Source organism: Tenebrio molitor, chromosome 3 (genome assembly GCF_963966145.1).
Source record: "Tenebrio molitor chromosome 3, icTenMoli1.1, whole genome shotgun sequence".
Classification (NCBI taxonomy): domain Eukaryota; kingdom Metazoa; phylum Arthropoda; class Insecta; order Coleoptera; family Tenebrionidae; genus Tenebrio; species Tenebrio molitor.
This window is the reverse complement of record NC_091048.1, coordinates 15877043-15900584: the sequence shown is the minus strand read 5'-3', so window position 1 is coordinate 15900584 and position 23542 is coordinate 15877043. Positions and strand designations below refer to the sequence as shown.

Sequence of the window (23542 nt, the reverse complement as noted above, 5' to 3'; positions counted from 1 at the left end):
ATCAGAGACCAGCAGAGTTTTTGTAACTTTATTACAATTAGAATAACATCAATAATAGGTATTTATCACTGAGAGTGTACAACTAGACATAGAATTTAATTGCGGTTTATAGATTCTAGACAAATATACTGTACACCGTCACAATATTGAAGGATAACCAAACCTCGACAACAAACAGAGATAAATACACACTTCACTAAATTAAGTGTCCTAATAGCCTCTATTGTATAAATTCAGTTCATATATTACATATACAGAGACATTAGAGATACAAATAAATTTTTTCTTATCAAAAATCGATAAAAAGTTTTGTTTATTGACTCCCCATGTACTTAATTTGGCTCAGAAAAATACATTTGTTCTTATTCTCCCTAATATCATATATAATATAACTTTTTTAAACAATACTTGATTATAGATGCCATCTTAAAACTTATACTAATGAGAAAAGCTATAGAAAAAATATACTTATTTCTTTAGCTAAATCGAGAATATTGTGCAATAATAAATCAGTCATAAGTGAAAGTGTGATTTGAGATTGTACCATTCGATAAACATCAGACCCATAAAATTTGAAAAACTTGAGTGAAGAAATAAACTTTGTAAAAATACAACAAATAACGAGATAAATTAAAACATAAATACTTGGTAAAGTTAAGTGCTATTGTAATATCGACTCTTACACAGTTTCATATTCTTGACGAATTGAACGTGCCAAGCAACAAGCGAAAATGACGCCCATCAGCTGAAAAAAAATTTAAGTAAACCACCGAATCCGACAGTTTCCTAAATCGTTACCTGACAAATCGCGATGCCAATACCGACGCCTCCGATAATGGAACCATACTTTGTAAACACTTCTTTTAATTTGAAAAAGCAAGCGTCTTTGTACACATTGGGTGATTTATTTGTGCAGGAACCATCATCAGGTGTGTCTGGACAGCAAGTGTGAGGTAGAGTATCGTTATGAATTACCCTACGCCAGTCGTCCGGTCCATTCATTCCACAGCATTTGGCCTAAAAAAACACCAAGTTGAAAGATTCCTAACGGGAACAGAAATTAATTAGTCCAATAAAGATAGTAAAGACGGAAGAAAACGAAAATTTTATTTTTGAAAACTGTCAAAAAGTTTCTAGGTAAAATTATGGTGGAGACCAAGGGGGTCATTCACGAAACTCGGTAAGGCTCGATAAGACATTGCAAATTCAAAACCATGACAACTGATACTGTTGAAGCATTGTATTTGGCGTTTCGTTAATGATTTGCAAATTATCTGAGTTTCCTGAATCTACCCTTAACTAATTAATTTCGTGGGGTCATAAAACGATGATTTGAGCAAAATTTTCGTTGATACTTTTGCGAGTTTGAAGGAGTTGATGTTTGTTGGACTAGTAGCAAATTGAAATTTCGCTCTCGTGTCTATTTACCGGAGAATGGATTTTGATACAGTTGCGGCCAAATAAAAGCGACCACGAAATTGACATTTTATGTCATCTTTATAAATTTTGGTAATTCAGGCTTTTAAAATGAAAGTTTCTCTGGTAACCAGATACCCATACCTGTGGCACAACATAACACCGACGGATGATGTCAATTTGAAAAACAGTTTTTTATGTTATCTCGTAGGAGATGATTTTTCAGGTGATTTAATATTTAATTCCGATTTACAATAGAAAAAATTGCTGCCCAGTTTTATTTGGCCGCAACTGTACATAGGCACTTTACGTGTAATAGTAAAAATCCTCGGATATTGGCTCCCCTAATTATTATTTTAGAACAAAACCTTAAATACAAAAGCTGTAGAGTAAAAAAATGTACCTAAATCCTTTTCTAATTATTTTCTTACACTTTCTGGTTCTGTGAGACAAGAAAAATTAAATATTAAAAATATATGGATAAAATAGTAATAGCCCTAACTCCCGACAGCAATAAAGTTCATTTTTTGACAAACATAACGAGTTTGCTGATTCCTCAAAGAATGAACTCTTTTAACAAAGAAAAAAGTGAACTTCGTAAAATGGTGAAGTCCTCGTCGAAAAATAGTCAATTTTGACTTAAAAAGTAAATCATCTTACAATAGGAGAAAATACCATAAATAATTCCATTATACCCTCTAATTTTATTGCCCCTTTGTTGTGCAGTACCGACTCAAGGAAGGGCAAACATCAAGTAAACTAACAACCCCTCCTTATTTATGGAGTTATAAGACGATTTTCGGTAATTGTTCACTTTAACTACTTCTGGAATTTTCGCGTTTTTTCTGGCTAGACAGCCTCAGGGCGTCCTCCTAGATCGTGTCCCACCATTCAAACCTTGTGCAAATGCCTTTTTTTCTCTCTTGTTGTGCTTCAAGGTCGCGTCAAGGTCGCGCCAAGTCTTAGTATAACTAAAGGGTAAGGAAAATTTTCATTTGCACAAGGTTTGACTGGTGGGAAACGATGTAGGAGGACGTCCTGAGGCTGTCTAGCCAGAAAAAACGCGAAAATTCCAGAAGTAGTTAAAGTGAACAATTACCCAATTTTCTCTCCAATAGTAAAATGATTACAATTTAAGTCAAAATTGACTATTTTCGACGAGGACTTTATTACTTCGGATTGTCTTTTAGAGACATGCAAGGCACATTTCTTTTCTTTTCTTTCATTTTCTATCATACATTGTCATCCTTGGTTGTCACCTCGGTTACACTTACAGCTATTGCTATTTTGACAAATTCTTCAAATTTTTTTCCATTATTGGGTACTTAAGATGTTAAAAAAAATAAGAAGTGGGGACCATTTTTAAAACTCTATGGGCCAGTTTACAGAAGTGAAATTAAGTTAATCGTAATCAAATGCGAAATTAACTGAACACGTGATCAGATTGAGCCAATGGAAGTTTCGGATCCCGCATTAAAATTTAATTCTCTTTCTATAAACTGGCCCTACAATTTTTGTATTTAAGGTTTTCTTCTAAAATAATTAGGGGAGCCATTATCCGAGGATTTTTACTTTTACACGTAAAATGGAAATACAAAATCCATTCTACACCCGGTATACAGGGTGATCCATCTTTTACCGCCGGTGGCAAAATGACCCTTAAGAATTGAGAAAAATGTATGAAATTTACAGATTTGATTTGTCGAAAAATTTACTTTTGGGCCGGTCAATTTATTTCAAAAAACAAATTTTATGAGCGGGTATTTATAAAAAACTGTTTTTTTTTTAAATTTTCATGTTTAAATTTTTGCATCAGAATGTGACTAATGGCGTATAAAATCAATACCTGCAATCCGTTTCGAAAAATGTTTGATACTTTTTGAATTAAATCGATTTTAATGGAAAAATTGCTTTTGGTGCAGTAAATGTCCTTTAACAATGACTACCCTGTAAAAATGACCTGCTTAGGTGATTTTGTTGGATTTTATGAATAGAGTTGTAAAGGACCCACTGTTGTGGCAATAAAGATCCCCTAATAGATCTCACTGTTAAGGTATATTGGGACATTATGTCGTAAATCATGAAGCAAATACAAATTTGAATATCAAAATGCGTTTATTTCAAAATGCTAAAATTAATTGAACATGGTAAAATTGTGTGAAAATACCTGAATGTGTATACGCCACAAGGTTGAATAAATTAAACTAATAATTGAGAAAATGCCAAAATTTGACCTAAGTAACTTATAAATTTCATTTTTTGATATTATGTGCCTTATGAATAATAAATTAGGTCTGCAAAATATGAAAACGAAATCATAATTTTTAAAGTCAATTTTGCCACCGGCGGTAAAAGATGAATCACCCTGTATTTAGTGGAACCTCGAAGTCAAAATTTGCAGTATCGGATCAATCTTTGTACGAACTAGAATTGAACGCTGTTTAAATCCTATGCCAGTTGAAAACTGATTGAAACTGAAAACATAAACCGGTGCCATTAAACTGGCACACTACACACCGCCAATAATATTTGTATGTGGAAACTTGCCTTTATGCTAAATTTCAACACCCAGATAATTAGCGCAAATCGATCTGTGCGCTCCAATTTGTTGAAATAACCGTTGTGTCTAAACACTTTAATCGGAAATGTTGGGTTGGTGCAAATTAAAAAATTGGGCCTGTGCAAACCAACTAACTAATTTCGTGTGTAAACGCTATTCAAATCTAACGCATGCGTATTTATTAAGATTTTTGTGAACATTACGTGCTACCTGACCCAACACTTTATAAACAATTTTTTTACAGATGTCGTTAAAAAGTGATTGTGTATATAGATTTGAGTTACATATAGTTTTACGTTATATTAGAGGTTTGATTCGGTTCTATTGCTTTTTTTTTATATATAAAAAAGCGTACTGTAGCAGCTGACAATAAAAGAAAATCATTATTTTCCATTTTTAAAGACGAAAATGTTTCTCGAAGACGAAGACGACTGAAAAATATTTCCTACCAAACCGAGTGTGTAATGCTGAGTTTACACACTCAGATAATTTTTCATGTTCGCAACACTGGAGCATAATTGGCTTTAACACGTCATAATGTTTTATTATCATTTATTTATTTTATCGTAAAATGTAAGGATATAAATTTGCGTTAACAGAATTTTTTCCTATAATATTCAAATTTAAAAAAGAATTTTCGGAGGCGCTAACGAAATCTTTGATGCAGTGTATGTAAATAACCACTTGCTTATTTACCGTCACATATTTGTTGACTCATTTCCGTAGTAAGATAACGGCTTCGGAATTTCTACATCATGAAATGTAAATAAAGATTAAAACACTTGCGCAAGTCATTTTTTTTTTTAGCATAAACTACACTTTCTTATGACTAAAAAATGGCAAGGAAAGATATTCCAAAACAAATTTCACTGCAAAGCAAAATAATTTAAAATTTTTTGTTAATCTGTAATCACACAATAATTTTTTTATCCGATTTTATCCTATAACAAGTCAAGTGAAGAACTGTTACATTTTTGTCAGTTTAACATCGATAAAAATATCCCTTCCTTTTTTTTTGACGGCGATAAATACATGTTAACTATTTACTATAGCAATACTATTTGTTTTAACCAATGATCACATAAATTATACTGGGTGCCCCAAAATTCGCGGAACAACTCAATGGGGCAATGTCAATTCATGTTAGAAAATAATGAGAAAAATACAAAAAAAAATCTGTACCTCTTAGATTTGAAGATATGGGGGCTCAAAATGTGCAGCTTTGATCTCATTTAAGGGTTACTTAGGTAACAACAAATTCACCTACATTTTGAACAATGATAAATAGACATTGTACACAATTTATGACAGCAACGAAAATAAACAATTGACCATTTTTATATCAACGATTAATGACACAGATTACTTCGGAAAAGGTACAGTGGCGGCCAAAATAAAGTAGGACAAGTCTTATTAAAAAATTTAGCCAAAATTGAGTTGAGTAAACAGGGGTTACTATAATAAAGAAATAAATATTTTCATAGTAACCATAGAAAGGGCAAGCAAATTTACATTAGCGAAAAAACATTGTCCTACTTTATTTTGGCCGCCACTGTACTTCAATTTACTTTTTTTATAATTTTATAATTTTCAGATTGTAGTGCACGTATGTATAATAAAAAATAGCGTATGATACACGTTTATAAGGGCCTTTAAAGCACTTGCGACGTTAAAAGTACTCCGCTACGCGTCGTGCCCTTAAACTCATCGCGCGTGCTTTAAAGGCTTCCTTATAAATTTGTATCATAATATAGATACTATTGACTATTTTAATTAAGCTTTTTATCTATTAGGAAGAAGTGGTTTTTGTTTTTCAATCGTTTATGTGTCTTCTTAAGATGACATACAATATATTTTTATTTTCATAAAATACTTACCTACTTTTTTAAATTCTAAACGAATGCAGTATTTTAAACGAAATAAAAAAAACTGAAAATACACACACACAGTTGTATTGAAAGTTTTAAAGGGTTTTAAATTACAAAAAGTTCAAATTCAAGCAAATATGTTAAAGAAAAATCAATGTATAACTTCAAACAATTCAAACTTAACCTCACTTACACAATTTTAGAACAATAATTTATCGATCAATAAATCTCATAAAAAATGGAATTAAGAACCATTATTTGGTATTAAATCAATCCTTGACATTGAAAGAATCATTTTGTGATGTTTAACTAGTTCCTACTTTTTGACCAATAATGACTGGTAATTGACCGATCAAGGACCGGTCAACTTTGACCAAAAATAGATGACCGGTCATTTATCCATCACTAATTTTTTCTATTTCGGTGTCGCAATGAGCATTTTGTGACACTGAAAACAGTTTCACAATGATCAATTTTATAGCATCATTTCTAGTGATTATTGAATGTGGGGTTGGTATTGATAGCAAATATCAGTGTTAAATGTGATGACATTTGAACTTGAATCCATGTTGTGGGATCAAAATAAACTATTACGGGGATAGATGATTATTGTAACAACATTTGGGAGACAATTTGAAATTTAATTTCCAATGAAATCACATTGCTTCATCAATACCAACCCGATTCCATTAAAATAAAAGTTACTAGATAATTATTTTATATTATTATTATTAAATTAATGACGCCGAAAGAGAAAAAATAGCATATTACACTCGTTTCACAAGACATTTATTTGTCAAACTCGTTCCCTTAGAGCACTCCTCGCTGCGCTCGTCGTGCCTAAACCCTCTCGTTCGACAATGACTGTCTTGTGCAAAACATGTTTTCGTTGCGATGCTGGTTATTTTTCATTTGACCCTGTTCTAAACTGATTTGACTCCTAGAAATCATCTTTCATTATTCTCGTTGTTTACTGCCTACATAAAACTCAAATAACATAAGGTTCTTTGCAAATTTTTTCAGTGAAAGAACATTATTACCTTTTTGTAGATTACTTTATGTTAAAGAAACGTTTTGGTTATACTCTTATTACTTTTATTAATTACGACTTCTCGCACAAAAACTTTCCTTGCGTATACAGCACCTTCTTTGCAGTAGTGTCTTCTAATTTTAAACAGCTACAATGTGTATTAAAAAATAACAAAACGATAAACTTTAAATAGAAACGTGTATACTTTTAGCCGTGAACACAACCACGGGGCTTCATTTATAAAATAATTGGAATAAAAGTTCACGACATTTTATTGTGGAACTGACATTAAAGTTATACTTTTAATATTCTCGAAAATTTTGTAATATTTGTACTCGAAATTACATTCTAGTAATAATCGACAGATCATTCAACCTTCGGTAATTTAGTTTCATTGAATTTGCCCACTTAAAGTAATAAATCAGTCACCGAGAGATAAGAAATGAAGTAGGCTCACCATGGACATACAAATTTTCCTCAAAAAATATATTAATTTTTACCCGATGGTAGTGACGCTCTGTGTTCATTTATACCTCTAAATTTTAATTACATTCCAACAAATTAGATAGCAGATCTAAAATTTAACTTCAAACGTTGCTTTGTGCGTCTTCCATAAAATCCTATCAAAAACGATTAGCACTGAACCCACCAACATTTATAAAAGTAAATTTACAAACGTCAGCACTAAATATAAACGACACTCAATTTACCAATTATTTGTGGAGTAATTTTGAAATGGGGCGCCAAAATGCACTGTTAGTGTAATCAGTACAATAATTCCATCAACCTATTTGAATGTCTGTCTGGTGATTCATTAATGCTGATTTAATGGGTTTTTAATAGATTTTCTATTAACGTTAAAAAATGTATCTCTACCCTAGAGACAAATAGTTTTCAATATCATCTAATTTATACTATGCAATTTAAACCTGTAACGCTTGTTACCTTCACTTTTATAATTAACACTTTCTCTGAAAGTGAATTTAGCACAATTGTTTTTGCAGATTAATCGCCTTCAACTGTTAAAATCATTATAAAACAGCTGACTATAAATTATCCACATTCTACCAAGTCTGCAGGATTTATCAATTATTTAATGAGTGGGCGGGCGTCATTTGATGGAATGAATCATTTTTAAGCATTTCATTTCTTGTCAAGTTAAATAATTTAACATACTTCTACACAAAGTTTCCACAACATTGAACATTAATGACAGTCCATATAAATAATAACTAATAAATACCTCATGTTGTGCTATGTCCCATGTTTCTTTGATTTTCTCATTATTATAATAATCAAACATGGTGGAATTCAATTTATTTTCCAACATAGTTTCAACCTCATTCCTACGAATGTATCCAGCAATTCCTGTACCCACTTCCAAAGTAAATATTACAAGTAGCAGTACAGAAAACTGAAACAACAATGATTTGAGTTCGAATTCTATTCAATATTGTATAAAATGGTACCGTAATGATCATGCAGTGGTTTTCCTTGCAAGCTCCACAACATCCAAAGAAAGCCACAAGGAAAATAATTACCCCCACAATAATCAAAATAAGGGGGGCTGACTGAAAACTGTCGTAAACAAAATTGTAATAGTGAGCATAAACTACATAAATAACCGCTCCAATTGCCAGCATTACGACGCCCGAAACCTGTTGGAATGCGAAAGGTGTTTTATAAAATTAACCTGGTTTTCAAATGTTTACTTACGAAAAACAAGAGATTAAAGACAAAGAGCAAATATTTAACACACGTCATTCCACCAGACACCATTTTGGTACTTTTGATGGTAATATCTGCAATTCCAACGTAAATGTGTCAAATACTAGTCGGAAGTCGACAGTTTTTTACCTTTTCACTGTATTAAATATGTTGCTATCGCCACAAACACTTCATGAACACTTTACGAGCTTTGTTTGGGTGCGCTCGCTTTCAGGACAACTACACTAAACTATGTAAACGTGATACCTGAAATGCCTGAAACATAACCACCAATCAGGCAATAGTTATCCCCACCACTTCAATGTTATGCTGGCGTTCTAAAATATTGATGTCACCTACTTTTAAAACTAAACTTACCAATAACAATCTCACTTTGAATACAGTATTTATTGATTTTATTGTTACTCGTAACGATATAATCAAAATTATTCTTACAGTTTCTTAAATGAACTTGTAATTATGAGGTTAAACGCAGACGTCACTGTGGAACTGCGAGATTGTGATTGGTGGATTTGTTTGTGAGATCACGGCGATCATGTGGTTATCCAAAATGTCACAATTTTTACAAAATAATTGTATATCCTACGGTATCAAATTTCTTACGCAACATGTGTTTTTAAGTATCATCTAAAAATAAGTGATAGCTAAATATAAGCTGTGCTTAAGTGTTAGTTTCCAATGTTGACGATAAATTGTGAAAACACTAAAGTGGGTGGCAGAGCCCCTATATTTGTGGTGATGACAGTTTAAGATGAAAGGAATTAAATCTGTTTAGTAGAGTGTAAAAATTCAGTGGGTAGAAAATTGGGTTTTTAACAATGAAACAAGCTTTGCATATTTTATAAATTAGTTTATTTCTTGAATTACCTTTACCAAAAGAATATACACAAAAATCACATATTTCATATGTACAAATTTAAATGTGTTACTTGCATTTGAGGTGTTATTAAGTTAAGATAGGGAAATACATAAAAATCACATTTAGTTTTTAAAATGATGTTCAGATTAATTTTTCATTTTAGATGTGCTTCAAGTCAAGGTTCTGGTTAATAGAAAATATCACCGACTTGTTGAGCCTCACATTTATTCCAGAGAGCTAAAGTATGTTGTTACCCAAATACATCTACCTCTAAAACATTTTTTGTATAAATTGAGCTATATTGTATATTGATTTTTTTAGCTAAAAGTTAAGTAATATTAGTATCACTTGGTATAGTACATAGAAGCAATTTGTTTTGTTGCTGGTAAATTATACTGCAATTTTGCAAGCAATTGGTACGGATTATAATGATCCTGAGATAATTTTTACACACTTATATACAAAAACAAAAATGGAAACTTACTTCCTACTAAATAAATACAAAATAATTTGACAAGAACAGATTTATACAATATTTAAAATCAAATAAATAAATAAACACAAGTTTCACTTTAAAATGACCACAATGAATTTATTAAATAAAGAACATTTTGCGTTAAAATTTGTTAAAAGTAGTTAAAAACATTTAAAATAAATTACAATTAAATTTTGATATAATTATGACTAATTTAAAGAGGTTTTTATGATTTCACTGCACTTCTTTCCTTTTGCTTCACTCACTAAATTTTCAAACAGGAAATAGAAAAATTGTTTCCCTTCACTAATTATTTGATGACTGTCAAAGTTCTTTCAACAATGCCGATTTTGCGTTCTTCAATTTATCTAATCGTTTTAATAGATGTGTGTTTGATGTTTCCAGCTCTTCTGCTCTACTTAACGCTTCCCTCGCCTAAAATAAATCACAATTAATTCAAAGCCGTAAAAAAAATTTTCGACATAAAATTTCAAGCAGTGCACACAATGCATACAAAGATTTAAAAAGAACATTAGAATGAAATTTATTTGTAGTTTATCAGAAATCCTTGTTTAACACAAACACACCTAAAGACTGTTATTAATTTGTTAACAGTACGCTGTTTTTTGTTTTTTTGTAGGATTGAACAATGGTGCATTATTAGTTAGCACCAATAAGTTAGCGATTAAACGCAAAAAAAAAGTAAACGTCTATAAACCCAGCATTCCAGATTTTATGTTCTACTAACAAGGAAACATCACGACTTGCTACCTAAAATTTTGAGGCACCCCTATACTACGAATTTCCGAGTCAAATTTCGTGAAAGTAATAATTGTCTGTTAATATACCACCAATTTAGCAATATCCTGCCTGAACCCCTCTGGTGTTAATTTGTGCTGTTCCCTTGTAAGATGTTAGCTGTAAGATGGATTAGAATTACAAAGTAACGTAACAAAAACGAGAACAGTAATTAGATTAATTCAAATGAAGGCAAATTTCACTTTGGACAAACTCACGTTTTTCAATTTAGCTCGAGAAAACTTTGGGGGAAATTTTTAGGTTCAGATGAAAAAGTGTATCACAAAAATGAAAATGATTTATTTTAAATTGTTATTTGTACATACTGAAACTGAGTTGTTAAATGTTGTTAAAGAATTGTTAAAAAATGTGAAAAATGCTACATTACTATGAATTATAGAATGGGTCATTTCAGTTATACAGCTCCAAGTGAATGCCGAAACAATAGTCGCTCACGCTGCTGGATCAGTGCCGTTTTTGAGGCTTCCATCAGCATTAATTGATGTTTCAAGTTGGTGACCTGACACAACCCACCTTTTAGTATTCATTTATGAACAAAATATTTACTTGATTATAAAAACAACAATGAACGGTGTGATTTAAGAGAAAAAATTAGCCCAGTTAAGAAAATAAAAAGTCAACAAAGACAATGTAAAAGCAACAATGTCAATAAGCTTTTCTACCTCTACATACTTTCTGATACGTCAGTGGAGTCAGTTAAAGAAGCCTGGAAGTAAGAAAACACATGCAAAATAAATTAAAAAGGCGTGATAATTGAACTAAATGAAACTACTAAAAGTGTCATGCTTGTTTTTATTTCAGAATTCTTAAAACTTACCTCTCTTTGTAATTTTCTTTTCTCTGCTTTGAGCGCTTCTTCGGCCTTTTCTGAAACTTCAGCCGCCGCTTTGTATCTGATGACTTGACTTTCTAGCCTCGCCACAGTAGCTTGCAAAGTAGCAACGTCTTGTTCCGCTTTTTGAGCTCGAAATTTGTAATCACCAAGTTGCTTGCTAGCCTCCCCTGAAATATCCCTAATTAGAAGAAAAAAAAAAAACAAACAATACCCATCACGTTCACTTACTTTGTATGTCGATTTCGTCCGAATCGTGATCCGAAGATGGTCCGTTTAATGTATTCACCGAATTCGACTTTTTCCTTTTGCTCCTTTCTTCTTCTAATTCTAATTTCAAATGGCTAATTTGATCTTGCAGTTCGCTTTTTTCTTTCATGAATTTCGCCAACCGCACGTCTAAACTACCCTCTCCCGCACTTTGTAATAATTGGGCATTTTCTACACTAACTAAAGCCTTCTTCGGTGTACCTATACTACTAAGACTGATATCGCCGTTTCTTTGTTCTTCGTTGATTACATCTTCGCCGACGATTACCAAACCCTTTTCACTTATCAGTTGATCTCTTTCTTCTAGTTCCGTCCTAGCCACAGCCAAATCATCTTTTAATTTGGCGCACAGCCGTTTCAGCTGGTCGTGTTCGCGGCACTTTTCGCGGTGCTCTCTCTTCAACTGGGAATGCTCCTCTTCTAATTCTTCTAACCTATTTAGTGACAAATTAAGATAGAATTTTCAACTTTATCGGGGGTACTCACCTATCCTTAAGTAACTCCAGTTGATATGTTTGAGAGGTTTTGTCGTTATCGAGTTGGGCGTTGGCAATCATCGCTTTTCGGAATTTTTCTTCATACTCCTTCAATTCATTCTGAGAACGAGACAATTTCAAATGATCACCCTGGACGTTTGTTGACATTTAATACTTTAGAAAAATAATTATTGTTTACGTTGTAAATAAAGTTTTCACAATTTACTTAATAATGACTTTAATTATTGCTGAGTTGCTCTAGACATCCGGTTTTCTGAATTTTTTGACCTTTCAGTGAGAGCGACACATATTGTTAGAAAACGCCTCGCAACCAATTCAATAAGAACATTTCGTCTAATTTATCATTATTTTCTTATTTTTTAATAATTTAATATTACATACTTCTGCCCTTCACTTTCCGATTATTCTTAAAAAATGACAAAATTAAACTTTTACTTACGGGTCTTACCCGTAAATCCCTAAGACCGCCTCCGTCTTCCAGGGAGTCTTCGGAACTCCTTCTGCTGGAAAGATATCTGCTTCCAGCAGTAGACGTCCTCGCCGTCCTGACCATCGGTTCGGCCAACATGTCGAACTGTCGGTCGGCATTTTCCTCTTGTTCTTTCTGTTGCCTCTCCAGCTCGCGCATACGTATCTCCCTTGCTTCAGCTCTGGCCTGTCGTTTGGCCCAAAGACGTGCTTCTGCCTAGAAACAAAACAACAACGTTAACCAAGAATCAAAACTACACTTTCACAACAGTAAAAATACTTTATCGCTAGTGCTTTTCATCACGCGTTGGATGACATCGTTTGTGTCAGTTTGCCGTCGAGGTCCATCGAAATCTGATGAACTTTCCGTTTTCGTGACGCCGTCGATTTTAACAGTGTCCGTCTGTGTGGTGTCCGTCATTTTCGAAAAATTGTTTTTTTTTACAACAAACCGTCACTGAACCATTAGTAACGAATGCTTTCTTATCACCGCACTGTATTTTATCGCCACTGATAAGAATGTCGCTGTTTTTCACATTCAGTGTTGGCGCTAGGTCAAATAAAATAACTACTTTTCGTGTTTGCCTCATATTTTCTTCGTTAATCACGACTTGAACATTAAAAGTTTTACCTTCGATTACGAATGAATTTCGTCGAAAAGATACTTAATTACACCTACCTTAAAGATAATTAGAACGGCTTTGAAACTTTGAAAAATTCTAATGCAAATTATCACCATACATTCGTGTAGTTTTGTTAGCATTATGATAGGCGTGCAAACGTAAATTTAATCAACTAAAGTTGCTAAATATTTACGATGTTCTAACTTGGTTCGGTTTATACAAACGCAACGTACAAAAAATTCAAAACAAAGAATCTCAACGATTTTTATGATTGTGGTATGGGCTACCTCTGCATGAAATCATAATGCAGAGTAAAATGATATCATCCTTATATAAAGAACTTGTGTCTGACTGTGTCAATAGATCACACAAAAGAATTCCGCTGGATGTTTACTCTGTAACAGATTTTAAAACGCCGATGACATGCAACGATTTTAAAATCGTTTTAACTTTGCTTTCTCTTTTTGTCTAATTCTTTCTGAGAATAAAATATTTAGATTTTTTAAAACAATCCGATCAGTAAACAAACATTTCACATATTCATTGTGGTTTCATCTTATCTAATGCCACACGCAATGTTTAGGTAATAGAGTATGATCCAAATCCCGAAAGAAGTGTTGTCATCTTTTAAGATCGTTAATTAAAAGCACGCTGTTACATTAAGAAATCCCTCATCTAACTTATACTTCAGTTATCATTTCGTCTATAATTTGATCATAATTTTGGCTACTGCAAAAATATCAATGATGATAATTGATAACACTTTCATTCCAGTCAACAAATTCTACTAAATTTATATCTCCGATTAGGTTAACAGACCACTGCTAAACATACATTAAACACTTGGTTACTTATTTACCGTATAAAAGCATTGATTACCTAGTTTTAATGTTTATTATGTGTATATAACGATAATGTCCTTATTTCTATGTTATCTTAAATAGTGATACTTTTTTTCTATACAAACACTACAGTCTCATAAACACAAACATAAAAACTGTTTTACAATTTTTTAACTGAAAATTGTTATTGAAAGGAGACTATTTAATCTTCGGCAAGATAAAACTTGGCAACCGATATTTTTTGCATGTACTTTATTTTTTCAATCGTTAGACATTTACGTCAGTGCTGCTACGATTAAAATATCTTGTTTGCATTAAATTATTTGTCCGTTACATCGACACAACGATCGGTCTAAAATATTATTAACAACTAAATTAATAATGCATTTAATGTCGTTTTATGGAAAGTTACAATTACTATATAGTAAATTATTACATCCGGATAATAATACAATACCTAAAAGACAAGTTTGAAATTTCCTAATATGTAATTTATAAACAAAAACGTAACTTTGTAACCTTTCCAAACTATACTTCATTTATCCCATCTTTCAGCTTTGTTTGAAAATTTTATCAGAGTACGCCAATCACTTTATATTTAACTTTCAAAAATTGGCTAATTCCGCGAATGGTTATTAAATTTTACTGCAATCTTGTAGGTTTTTTACTGATAGAAGCCAATAATTTATGTTCGTAAATGAATCCAAGCATTGTAATTGCAAATTGTTCAAGTTTCATTTCGATTTTCAATTACAACCACTGTTAAAATTATCAATAAGACAATAGCCTATAGTATTAATCACTGCTAGATATATTATGTATTTTGAAGTTTGAATCGTTGTTATTACGTATGTCAAGTGCATGCAAGGAAATTTTCAATTTTTTTTAACCATAAATTAACACAAAAAAACAATGTTTTTCCACGAAATCGAGTAACCAAAAACTAGTTAACAAAAATAAAACATTCTGATTGTTCTATATAAAAAGTTTCAAAGGCTAAACATACAATATAGGTATGAACTATTTGGTGTGAATACTAGGTAGCTACGTACTTGGGTCATTTTGCAATATGTATTAAAAATGAAAATATTCTGTGGATCATATTTGTAACGTTGTAGGTGAAATAAAGGTGAAAAAATAACTTTTTTAAATTCTAATTTGAACACAATATGCAATATGTAATTCTGTTTTCAATATTTACATCGCATCCCTCCGCCACCCGGCGGCACGGCAATTTTGCTGGAGTACATACACTATTACGGATATTACTATCAAGTAATAGTGCAGAGCTTATCAACATAATTACCGGCGTCTCGCCTCCGCATTTTGACTTTGTTGTGTATTATGTTCTGTGTCAATGTTAAGGAATTTCCTCACGATATGACATGAGTATAATAATACATATACCTTTTTGAATTTCAACTACCAATGTGTTCCCTAAATCCAGAATTTTTAAATTTTTAAAACGAGATTGCGGTACTATTCCCGTTGCTGAAATTATAAGTGGTAAAATAGAAATTTTTTCTAAACTCCAAAGATTTCTCATAGCAACGGAGAGCTCTAAATATTTATTAATTTTTGTGTTATACCGGGATATTTTTTTAACTCTGAACATAGTCCATACTTATTCCCCATGTTCAATTTTAAAAAACACAGATCAATGCATTGTGAGTTGCTATGTAACCAACTATACCGAACACCAGAGATTTTGAAACTATGTTAAAATTTGTTCCGATTGATGGAATTGGTCTATCATGTGTTGCATTGGAAATGTCACGCACATTTCTAATGCTCTGATTGGCATAGAATAACTGCATTATGTGTATTTCTTCTTCAAACAACTTGACCATTTTGTTAATCTGTCAAGTACTTATTTTCGCTACCTTGGTTAAGTGATTACATACATGCATTGACCTGTGTTTTTTAAAACTGAACATAGGGAATAAGTATGGGCTATGTTCAATGTTAAAAAAATGGCCCGGTATGTCTGTGTTATATTATGGAAATTTGGAACAGCTATATCTAAAAGATATGATTGCTTTTGTTGTTTATTTAAAATAATAATGTCTGGTCTGTTATGCTGAATGTGAATGTCAGTGCGATCAAAATATAATTTCTAATTGTCATTTTCTAAACAACTTTCTGGTTTATAAATGTAATGTGGTTGTGTATTCTTTAATAAATTGAATTTAACAGCTAAATTCATGTGTATAATTTTAGCGAATATATCATGACGTTTCTTATATTCGCTTTAGGCCAAAACGGTGCAAGAAGAAATGATGTGTTCAATGGTTTTTAATATCGCATATAATTAAAGTCCATTCAAAAATCAAAAAACCACCACCTGTTGCTTTAGGTTGGTAAAATTTAAAAAACCCTCGGTAGATATTTTTTCATACTATGTTGGTAACTATAAATTATGACATTTATTTGATTCAAAATAAAATTCAATTGCTTTGAATTTCGTTCATATTGTTTTATTAGCAGCAGGTTTCATTTATTTATTGATTCTTATTATTTTTACTTAAACATGCCCACAAAAACCAGACACTTAATAAACATTTAACCTCAAAATTACAAGTCTCACCAAATTTTACACTAGACAGCGTTGCCGATAGTAATTATCGAGGAAAAGGCGACGTTGGTGGTTTTTTGATTTTTGAATGAACTTTATGTATTATCAAACCACTGAATAACTGTGAGTGAAACCTTATTGATCTTGCTTGATATTAATATACATTTTGTTTTTGTAAATTTATGTCCAAAGAAATAAGATTTGTTTGAAGTAGGCAAGTTCAATTACATTTGATCCAAATTTTAAATTTAGTTTGGTTCAAACAGTTCCATTATGATTATTATTTTCAGGAATATGTATAAATAAAATGTGCACGTTTACGCGTTGTACAAAATAGATAATATCCAAATGAGTACTCTGGACCCGCATAACTTTTCCGAGCAAACGACCGAACCCGTCGTTGAACGAACAGGAAATTGTTGAACAGTAACTGTTTTTGTTTGTTTATGAACAAAACGTGGGTAAATTGTTCATCTTTATAAATAGTTTCGCACATTTCTTGTTCACCGTTTAATTTTCACCATTACCGCAATTAATAAAATTTCATGTGATAAACCATCAAGATATAAAAAGTCGCCCCCGCACGTTGAATCATCGTCAACCGGTACCAGGACCGGACCATACTCACATTTTTCTTGCACATGGAAACCGTCGTCACGAACAGAACGTGAGCTGGAGCGTTCTCGTAAAGACAGTCGCTCAACGACGGACTCCTGCTGATCTGACGGCCCCATTTGGAATGCACTACTACTTCCGGTGCGACCACCATTGTTCTGATGATTTTTTCGCGTACAAAACGACACCTCACAGTACCAAATAAAACCATCAGATGTCAACTTTCACGTGGTAGTGTGAATAAATATTTAGAGATGATAAAAGGAATCAACGAGAGAAGGTCGTCTCTCTAGAGACGAACAAAATACGGTACGAGAGTTTCAATCATTGGGATCATGACGTTGGTTTGGAGACACGACACAAGACTGCTAGTAAGAACTATTCATACATAAATACCTACAGGCGAAACCCCTCATAAGAGACGGCGAGTTCATTCGCCTAAAATACCAACGGTTTCAACCAAAGTGGAAGGATTAGCAGCGTGGAGGCGGCCCGGCGAAGCCAGCTCGGCACCCTTTTGATAGATATTTTTACAGAGAAGATCAACAAAAAATTTCTTTTGATCTTTCTGGAAGACTTGTATTAATTACCACATAACCATAGTGGATTTTATAGTAACATAGTCACGGTTGCACAAGAATTATTATTCGTGAGAACAACTCCTTGGTAGATCGCTATTTTATAAAAAAATAGATCCGATAAAATAATAGCTATTTATGCACCAAGGGCGTTACAACGATGATTACGCCCGGAGAACGATGAATCCAACTCGAGGGCTTTAGCCCGAGAGATGGATATCGTTCGATGGGCGTAATCATTCGGTGACGCCGTGGTGCATACAAGATTTTATTTTTCACTCGTGTTCTTTAAAAAAAAAGAAAAAAAAACTGGCATCTTTGCAATTATGAATTGATGAGGGCGTTATGAATTTATTACGCCCGCTTATTCTTATTACGCCCCGGTTGTTATGGACATATTTACGTATTTCGTATCCTAGGAGTTATCATGGAATTATACTAAAGTGAAAAATAAAAATTATGTATTTCATGAAAATGTTGTGTTGATAAATCAAAGTCCTCTTGCCACATAATACCAAATGTAATTTGCAAACGTCAATCATAATGACATTATCTTTTTCCTCTTACTTTGTTTTCCTATTTTTGGGTGTATAACGGTTAAACTACACCCACTTTTTGTGAAATGACAGGAAAAGGGTGAACGAAATTTTTTGGCCGCAATAGTACTACCATTCTCTTTCAATTTCAAAGAGTAGAAAATAAAAAAAATCAAATAATTATTAGCTTTAATCATACATTAATTTTCTATCCCCCTTCAATGGTTGCAAGAAAAACGGGAACTGTCAGAATAAAATTGACACAAAATTTTTATAGTGTCAAACCTTCTTACGAGAAATAGGTTAGAATTTTGGTCAAAATTCAATGACGTTTTTAAAACTTATTTGATAGGTATTGTCAAGTAAACATTTAATTGACAAATGGACAAACACAAATTTACATTAAATCCAATAAAAATCCAAATGTGTAATTAATGCTTTAATGACACTGACATTTAAATGATGGCTAACTTTTTTTGCCAGCCACTGTACTATCGCGGCCAAAATACATACATTGGTCACACTTCAAATGTAAATCAAGTATTAATGTCAATTCATGAAAAACTAGGACAGCAAAACGTCGTAGTTATGTCAAATTTTCAAAAATGTTGTAGTGTAACGTTTCTACGTACTTTATTTTAACTGGTTACTATGTTATGTACTAATGTCCAACACGTCAAGTAGATAACCTAAATACGTTTGACGTTGGATTAAGCATTGCTAAATTCGAACTGTCATAGTGACAGACGTTGATATTTGACATTTTCATGTAGCTCAATTTACTCCAACAAAATTTTGCTGTACTAGTTTTTCATGAATTCGATAGTACATGATAAATTATTCTTGTTAAAAAAATAGCACCTTCAGTTTTTGATAAATATAGAATTGTCTTACTTGCTTCTGAAGGGTTGTCTATGGGGTAAATTGCCAAAGTAATGGGTATAGCAAAAAGTATGTAGTTAACAAGTGACGAAGAACGGATTTAGTAGAAATTTTGACAACAGTAAAAAATAAGGTGAACCATCGTAAAGTTTGCTTTACAATAATTGAATATCATTAATGTCACACTGACAACCAATGTATTTTGGCCGCGATAGTAGGTACAGTTAATTTCAAAATTATAGAGTACACCTAATTTTCTAGTGTGAAATGCACTTACATTTTTTTGTCAATGATCAATATCAATTTTGACAAACAAAATGCCTAATCTAACCGAAAACGCAAAAGTGCTCATTCTTTCCAAATTAGAAGAAGGGTGGTCGATCCGGAGGGTAGCCCAGGACTATAACATCGCGAAGAGCACTGTGCAGAGGATAAAACAGACAATATTATGGTGTTCTAAAATATCAGCGACATTTTATGTTGTCAAACTTATCTAACCTATATAAAAAATATGACGCTCAAATTTCAAAAAGGCATCTTTACATGTGGAAAAAACTGTAATAAAAATAGCCTTCTTGATTTTTGAAGTGTACTCGGTAACTGAAATTACATACATATAACGGGTGTTTTTTCTTTTTAATTTGGCCTCGAAGTTGGCATTGAAAAGTCGATTGTGAACGCACCACCAGATTACAACTTTGACCAGCTGTTTAAATCTAACCTCGCTTTTTGCATATTTTTAATATGCAGTTTGAAAAATCAGTCTTTTTTAAGACGAATGGTTGATCAGCTGTTTAAATCCAACCCCACTTTTTTCGTTGTTTGTGTTTTCGATCTCAAATTTAAAAAAACAGATAATGTATATACAGGATTATTATAAATGATTGTAGTGCAAGTAGGCGTAAAAACTTAATGTAAAATTTATGGTGGCCGCTCCATATAAAAAACATGTGAATAAGTGAGTACACACCGTTCAAAACAACTCAACATTTTTAGAATTGATTGCCTAACAACTCAATACTTTTGGATTCAATAGTTAATTTAAAAACAAAATCCTCATCACCGCAATTTTCACCTAAAAATGACAGTGACAGCGACAAAAAGTGACAGTTCATTTGAAAGCGGCAAAAATTTCATAACATGAGCATGGCCTGCTTCAACTACGATCATTTATAATAACCCTGTATACTTTAGGTATTATTTTTATATTCCAATTCTATTCAAGAACTATTCTAAAATTATATTGTAAGGCCACCTTTAATCAACACACTAATGAAGGGTATTCTTATCGCTTCTACTAACAAAAACTCTTAGCCACAGAGATAAGATTAATGATGAGTATTTAAACGACAAAAGTAAGATTGGGATTTTTCATAAACAACAGTGTCCACAGCTTGGGTGAGTAAATTTTCTTCCATTGTCTTATTAACATTCAAATGAAGTTAAATTATATTTTGGTTCGGTTACTAAAATATTTAATTTTATTTTATTAATACATAACTGTAAAATCAACTGTTTATCTAAACTAACTGAAGATACAGCATGAAACCTCTATTATCCTTTGTACCATTACGTTGCCCACATTTATATAAAACTTTCCATATTCAGCATGTACTTCGCTCACGGAAGTAATTTAAACCCCTCCCCCAACAAAACTTAAAATAATCCTTCCTCAAAATAGCACACGGGGGTAAATTCTGTCATAAATTTTAAGCAGTAAAAAAGACAAAGAAAACACAGCAGCAAACCGGAAACAGTTCCGCTTCCGAAGGAAAACACGACTTACTGGATTCCGTAAACGAAATCTCGATGATTCTGGAAGGTAGTGACTAACTCTGCGTGGGTGTACAAGAAAAACATAAATCTCTAATCTCGCGGCTTGTTTCGCCGTTGTTAATGTCACGTTAAATCATGGAAAACAAACGATTCGAAAGCCTCCGCTTTTCCACGTCTTCGGGAAAAGTGCAGCGATTACTTGCAGACGACAAAATTATATACGAGGTGATACGAGCGCTCCCGTTACAAATATAGACCTCGGATCGCTTTATTTTCATTCCTCGAGTCTCCAATGCATCCTCACCTATATCCGTTCCATCTCCGAACTGATTCTATATATAAATATGTGTAACAATACGGATTTATTGAACGAACGGCGATGAGTAGAGTCGACCGGATGGCTTACCTCTTTGGCAATTTGATCAAGTGCCTGATCCTCTGCGGACGACTTGGCTGCGATACGTCTTCGGCCGCCAACGCCGTCCATGGCGAGGAGTTACCGGAGAGGACAACACCAACACCAGACCTGGACAATGCACAAAAAAAAACACGTCACAGGGGACTGCACAGCACACGCTAACAGAGACATATTTGGATTGGAGTTTATATCGGTTCTTAAACGCGAGTTTTTTTTTTTTTTGACACGTATTTGTGTTGAACTTTTGGTTTTGGCCAGATTTCTAAAAACAGTCAACCCAAATGTTCATTATTTGATTATTTCTGCTTTCTCCGGTTTTCTTCACCATCATATTGACTAATGCAACTTTGTTATAATAATTTAATAATTTACACGCTGGTGAACACTATTTAAGAAAACAATACCAAACAAGCCTTGTTAAGATATTTCGACAAAAATTATTGTGACACTAATGCTCATTTATGGGATTAAAAACACATCAAATGGGCCATTTACTGGCACATTTGCACCTCGTTATAAGTGAGTCCGAATTCTGATTGGAAACCTTTTAAACTTTCCCTTGACGATTTATTTTCATCAATCTCTACATTTTTATTAAATACTACTAAACTGAACCAGTTTTAGGCTATTTTGTTTTCGTTTACATAATAGCTCGATGGACAAGAGTCTGTAACACTGTCATTAGTTGGTTAATGACTTTGCTGTTCAAATATACAAGGAATTTACATTTACGTTGAAAGAATAGTCTTAACAAATCTCTTTGTGACAAACAACAAACAAACCAGTATCTTTGTACAAGGTAACACAAGGGCGAAGCTAAGTCATTGACAGGACATTACGTTTAATGCTCTACTCGTTATCAGCTATTTTCCCCAAGTCACGGAAGTGAAAACCATTGTGACAGGATGTAGTGGACAAGCGATTAGGTTATTGATAAACTGTCACGGTCCCAAATAAATGATTATCAACTACGATACTCACCCCGATTGAAAATCGTTAAGTAGACTTGGAAATTTTTCTTGACTAATAGAAATATCACCGTTTGAACACCGAAAATAAAATGCTAAATTTGCTGATAAAACACTGATACGCTAAGGAGTTAATTAAAATAACAAACAGCCTGTCTCCTGATATCAAAAATAGAATCTATTTTAACTGGGCAGTAGTTAAGGGTTTGAAAAAGTCGATTTTTCAAGAGGTTATGGCCAATTCATGTACGCAAAATAGTCCCGTCCGAGAAATACAAGTAATCATTGCTATCCGTAGGGAAATGATGAGCAAATAAATGGAATAAGCGATTTAAGCAAGCAGGTGTTAGTGGGTGTGCTCGTTTATACCTGGCGACCTGCCAAAATACGAAAAACCACCTAATACTTACTCGCAATTCTTACAGTTCATCTAATTTCTTCCTGTTTCATAATCATGTTAATCCCAAAAAGCGTTCGATTTCAGCCGAAATCCAGACAAAATCAATTAATCTGATCGACCTCTTGAGACGTCCGAGGGGTGTAACGATTACAAAGAGAATCACGAATTGTTATCACACACCCATCAAAACAAATCACAACACATGATAATTTCTCGATAAGAACAAAACACTATTTTATCTTATCACAGGACAACTTACGAAATAATCTTAGTTATATGCAAAATTCTACACATGTGTAAATTTGTGACGACATTTCTTTTTCGGTTCGCGATCCACAACTGCCAACATACAAAAAATTCGCAAAATTCCCCAAAATACAACTGTCAAACCCCAATGTCACAAACCCAACAAAACTGATAAAAAGGTTGTCTCCATTTTACAATAAAAATTATTTAAATTGTTATTCTGAATGAAAACACTATCATTTTTCTCAGTTTTGTTGAAGT

General features: G+C 32.8%; 2 protein-coding genes and 1 long non-coding RNA gene across 13 annotated transcripts; all 3 read right to left on the bottom strand.

Moving 5' to 3' along the window:
- Positions 1-14: 14 nt before the first annotated feature.
- Positions 15-8875, bottom strand: LOC138126935 (CD63 antigen-like). Its single transcript, XM_069042769.1, has 6 exons — positions 8732-8875; positions 8591-8676; positions 8344-8532; positions 8118-8288; positions 799-1017; positions 15-745 (listed from the first exon to the last, which is right to left on the bottom strand). Exons 2-6 carry the CDS (start codon positions 8651-8653, stop codon positions 680-682), a joined length of 708 nt encoding a protein of 235 aa, XP_068898870.1. The 5' UTR covers positions 8654-8676; positions 8732-8875; the 3' UTR covers positions 15-679.
- Positions 5913-8111, bottom strand: LOC138126943 (uncharacterized). 2 transcript variants are annotated; one of them, XR_011158011.1, is made up of 3 exons: positions 7332-8111; positions 7080-7281; positions 5913-7022 (listed from the first exon to the last, which is right to left on the bottom strand). It is a non-coding gene; the product is annotated as an uncharacterized lncRNA (long non-coding RNA). The 2 variants fall into 2 exon arrangements; XR_011158010.1 differs by having other exon boundaries at positions 7080-7368.
- Positions 8876-9437: 562 nt separating the features above from the next.
- On the bottom strand, positions 9438-23359 carry LOC138126928 (leucine-rich repeat flightless-interacting protein 2). Of its 10 annotated transcripts, none has more exons than XM_069042761.1 (7): positions 23046-23359; positions 21656-21775; positions 12803-13039; positions 12344-12453; positions 11819-12291; positions 11573-11757; positions 9438-10371 (listed from the first exon to the last, which is right to left on the bottom strand). In XM_069042761.1, the coding sequence occupies exons 2-7, from the start codon at positions 21734-21736 to the stop codon at positions 10261-10263; spliced, it is 1197 nt and encodes a 398-aa protein (XP_068898862.1). In that variant the 5' UTR covers positions 21737-21775; positions 23046-23359; the 3' UTR covers positions 9438-10260. The 10 variants fall into 10 exon arrangements, with proteins under 10 accessions (XP_068898862.1, XP_068898861.1, XP_068898859.1 ...); XM_069042760.1 differs by having other exon boundaries at positions 12794-13039; positions 23046-23358; XM_069042758.1 differs by lacking the exons at positions 21656-21775; positions 23046-23359 and adding exons at positions 11418-11461; positions 17491-17815 and having other exon boundaries at positions 12794-13039.
- Between the last annotated feature and the right edge of the window lie 183 nt (positions 23360-23542).